Source organism: Bos javanicus, chromosome X (assembly GCF_032452875.1).
Source record: "Bos javanicus breed banteng chromosome X, ARS-OSU_banteng_1.0, whole genome shotgun sequence".
Classification (NCBI taxonomy): Eukaryota; Metazoa; Chordata; class Mammalia; order Artiodactyla; family Bovidae; genus Bos; species Bos javanicus.
Genome location: NC_083897.1, coordinates 15,431,867 through 15,435,856, shown reverse-complemented (window position 1 = coordinate 15,435,856; position 3,990 = coordinate 15,431,867). Strand labels below are relative to the sequence as shown.

The window sequence follows — 3,990 nt, the reverse complement described above, 5'->3', positions numbered from 1 at the left end:
TTTTTTATTGTTATTTTGAACCAACAGTAAAGACCCTAACTATTGAAATACAAATGGCCAATGAACATGAGAAACATATTTTTAATAAGATAAATTCAAATTAAGAACACAGTGGGAACATATTTTCAATCTATCCTATTTTCGTGAATTATTTTAAAAACAATATAGTCATTATTTATACAGACATAAGCAAGCAAACACTCAAAAATGGCTTTGTGTTAGTGAATTGACAGATTCCACCCCCACTTTTGACTAATGTGTCTTCTGTGTCCACCATGTGCCAGAAGCTTGACATGCATTATCTTATTTAATTCTCAAAACAAGTTTGTGAGGTAGGCACTCTTATTATCCCCATTTTATAGATGAGAAAATTGAAGCTTAGAGATGAAAAGTAACTAACTTAATCCCATAAAACTTTGAGTGGCAGACTTGAATACATGTCTTTTGGATTCTAACACCTATGCCAGCCTCATTGAGTGTTGGAATTATAGGAGATGTTTTATTTTTTCCCTACTCCCCTCAATGTATTTTTTTAAAAAATGAACATTATACTTTTTATAATCAAAAGATACAGCTCATTTTTTTAAAAGGAGTTCCTCCTGTATTTCTCAATTTGCTCTATGTGAGATCAACAACTTTGGAAGTGGTATGAAATTATCCAGAAGTAAGGTATATTTGCAGAGAGAATGCAGCCCTATCTATGGATCAAGACAGGCAAGTGTAGGTTTCATAGAGTCGTCAGTTGTGGCCCTCAGTATGTATATAGTCTTGAAGGGCTCTTTGCTTCAGCAGAGGACTTTTCATGTGGAAGTCTTATATAGAAATTGAGTGTATTTCCTCTCTCTACCCACTCACACTCATCACTCCTAAGCCTGGGTCATAATATACTTCATTCAAAATGTATTGAGATAAGAATTGTCCATGTTATAGCTTTGCTCTTTATCATCTATAAAAGAGAATCTAGAATATTGAACAGTTTCTCATTTAGTAAAACAAAATCAAGCTACTCAGGATTCAAATGTGCTAATTATTATTTTGTTTTATAAATGCTCCCACAAGATTGTCCTGTATAATTTATTACTTAAATGGACAGCATTGTAAATGTTTAACATGTTTTCCTCAGTGGGAGTAAGTTCTTTATCACATGCCTGTTGGAAATAGAAAAAAAAAAAAAACACATTTGAAACTAATTACCTTACTAAAACATTGTTTAGTATTTAGGCCTCGTTAATTTTATAAGTCAATGTCAAGCTGTTGGTTAGATGAGCCTCTGTGGGCTATTCACACCCTGTTTAGAATTCTTGCCTCTTAATTATTTTTCTTAGGGCATCTTTCACATCCTTGTTCCTCAAAATATAAATGAGAGGGTTCGGCATAGGGGTTACATTACCACAAATTGCCGAGATGACTTTATCCTGGTCCTGGTACTGCCTTGACTGAGGTTTCAGGTACATGTAGATGGCTGTCCCATAAAATATGTTGACCACAGGTGGATGGGATCCACAGGTGGAGAAAGCCTTGAGCCTGGCCTCTGCAGAACGGATCTTCAGCATGGCAACCACAATGCAAGTATAGGAGATGAGGATGAAGGTGAAGGGCAGGGGCAGTGTGAATATACCAACGACCAGACCCAGAATAAGTCTAACTGGAGTTTCTAAGCAGATGAGCTTCAAAAAGGCCTGTGTCTCACAGGTAAAATGTTTGATGAGATTGTGTCCACAAAAATGGGCCAGAATTGCAGTGATTGGTATTTCTGCTAAAAGGAAGCACTAGCTCAGGTCACCACAGCCAACTGTATGCAGACCTGGTTATTCATAATGATAGTGTAATGCAGGGGATTTGAGATTGCAATAAATCTGTCATAAGCCATGACAGCAAGGAGGAGGCACTCTGTCATCCCCAGAAAAAGAGAAATGACCATCTGAGCATAACAGCTAGTATAGGAAATGGTGGGGTAGTTTCTTAAAGCACTGAAAGGTACTGAATTGCTAGAGTAGCAGATATCAAGGAAGGACAAGTTGCTTAAGGAAAAATACATAGGGGTGTGAAGCTGTCTATCTACTTCTAACCAAGACAATGATAGGACTGTTACCCACTAATGTGATCAGATAGACTGCTACCATGGTGCAGAAAAAGGCAATCTGGTCTTTTGGATGATTCAACAAACGCACGAGGATGAACTCTGTCACCCCGCTGGCATTATCAGAAACTGGAATATCCATTTTGTTCTATTTGCTGAGGTAGAAGAAACTGAAATCATTTTATTTTGGGAGACATTGATTATTTGCTGTATCCTCAGTAACATGCATGCGTGCGTGCTCAGTCACTTTAGTCCTGTCCTACTCTTTGTGACCCTATGGACTATAGCCCACCAGGCTCCTCTATCCATGGGATTCTCTGGACAAGAATACTGAAGTGGGTTGCCATGCCCTCCTCCATGGGATCTTCCTGACCCAGGGATCAAACCTGCATCTCTTGTGTCTCTTGCATTGCAGGCTGATTCTTTACCACTGAGCCACCGGGGAAGCCCCCTCAGCAGCATATCAGGTGCTATTAGGAGAAGGAGAATATCTACCAAATAAGTGATGTTGTTTGTAAGTTTATGTTCTATTTTGGAAGATAAAGCATTCATACACAGCACAAGATTAATTTACAAAGTAGCACAATCCATTGTAAGTTTTATTTCCTTCCTATATAAAATGAGGGAGGTTGGACTCCACCTGAACATGCTTTGAACACTCCCCCTTAAAGAAAATGTGCTAATTTACTGCTTAAACATAATCAGATCCCCGAATCACAGAATTACTAACTGTTTTTTCCTGCTCTGAATATTAGTCACAGATTTGTCATTAGCTGGTTCATATTCATGATATAAAATATATGCCCAGTTCACTCTCATTTCTTCCTTAACATGTACATCAAATCAATCACTAAGTACTATGGGTTCATTCAAATCTGCCTACAAATCTCCATATCCACAGCTACTTCATCATCTCACATCTGGACTGCTTAATGATACATGAGCTGCTTAATGTATCTCCCTTCTTCCATTCTTACCTCCCTATAGTCTAGTCTATACATAACTGCCAGAGACTTTTTACAAACATACATAATTATGACCTTCCCATGCTAAAAAGCCACTTGAAGGGCTTTTAATTACAATTGGAATGTAATCTAACCTACTTACCATGACCCACAAGATTCTAAATGATCATGAATCCTTACCTTGTGCTGTCTCTTCTCATGCTGACTTTATTTTAGTCATATTATCTTTATGAAGAATCTAAGCTTGTTCCCACCTTAGGACTTTTGCACATTGTGTTCTTTCTGCTAGAAATATTCTTCCTACCTTCTTTGTTTGGTGAATTGCTAGTCATTCTTACTATTAATGTGTGTGTGCATGCTAAGTCACTTCAGTTGTGTGTGACTCTTTGCAACTATGGAGTGTAGCTCGCCAGGCTCCTCTGTCCATGGCATTCTACAGGCAAGAATACTGGAATGGGTTGCTGAGCCCTCTTCCAGGCAATCTTCCCAACTCAGGGGTCAAGACCGCATCTCTGATGTCTCCTGCATTGGCAGGCATGTACTTTACCACTAGTGCCACCTGAGAAGCCCTCTTACTATTAATATCTCAATCCAAAAGAAAGTTCATTCGAAAAGCCATCCCAAACCCCAGTAATTTAAATCAGATCTCTTTGTTAAAATTGTTCATAGTACTCAGAACTTTTCCTATATGGCTTTTATCATAGTTTGTGTTTATATAGTTGTGTGATTATTTAATTTTTGCTCTCTTACTATAGTACTAGAAAGAACAAGCCCCTGACTCTTCTATGTACTGCTTTATTCTCACTATCTTACACAAAATATGGGTTCAATGTATGTTTGTTGAATGAACCAAAGCCAGTTACTTGGTCTTCTGTCTTACCAAATGTCATGAAATTGATTTGACTGAAACTACTTTGAACTGGCTGAAGAAAATAAATGTTTGAT

General features: G+C 37.9%; 1 protein-coding gene across 1 annotated transcript; it reads right to left on the bottom strand.

Annotated features, from left to right (window-relative positions):
- Positions 1–1,292: 1,292 nt before the first annotated feature.
- Positions 1,293–2,038, bottom strand: LOC133242342 (olfactory receptor 13H1-like). The gene is given in 2 exon segments (XM_061408452.1): positions 1,293–1,768; positions 1,771–2,038. Coding segments are annotated over 2 exon segments (744 nt in total).
- Positions 2,039–3,990: the final 1,952 nt, after the last annotated feature.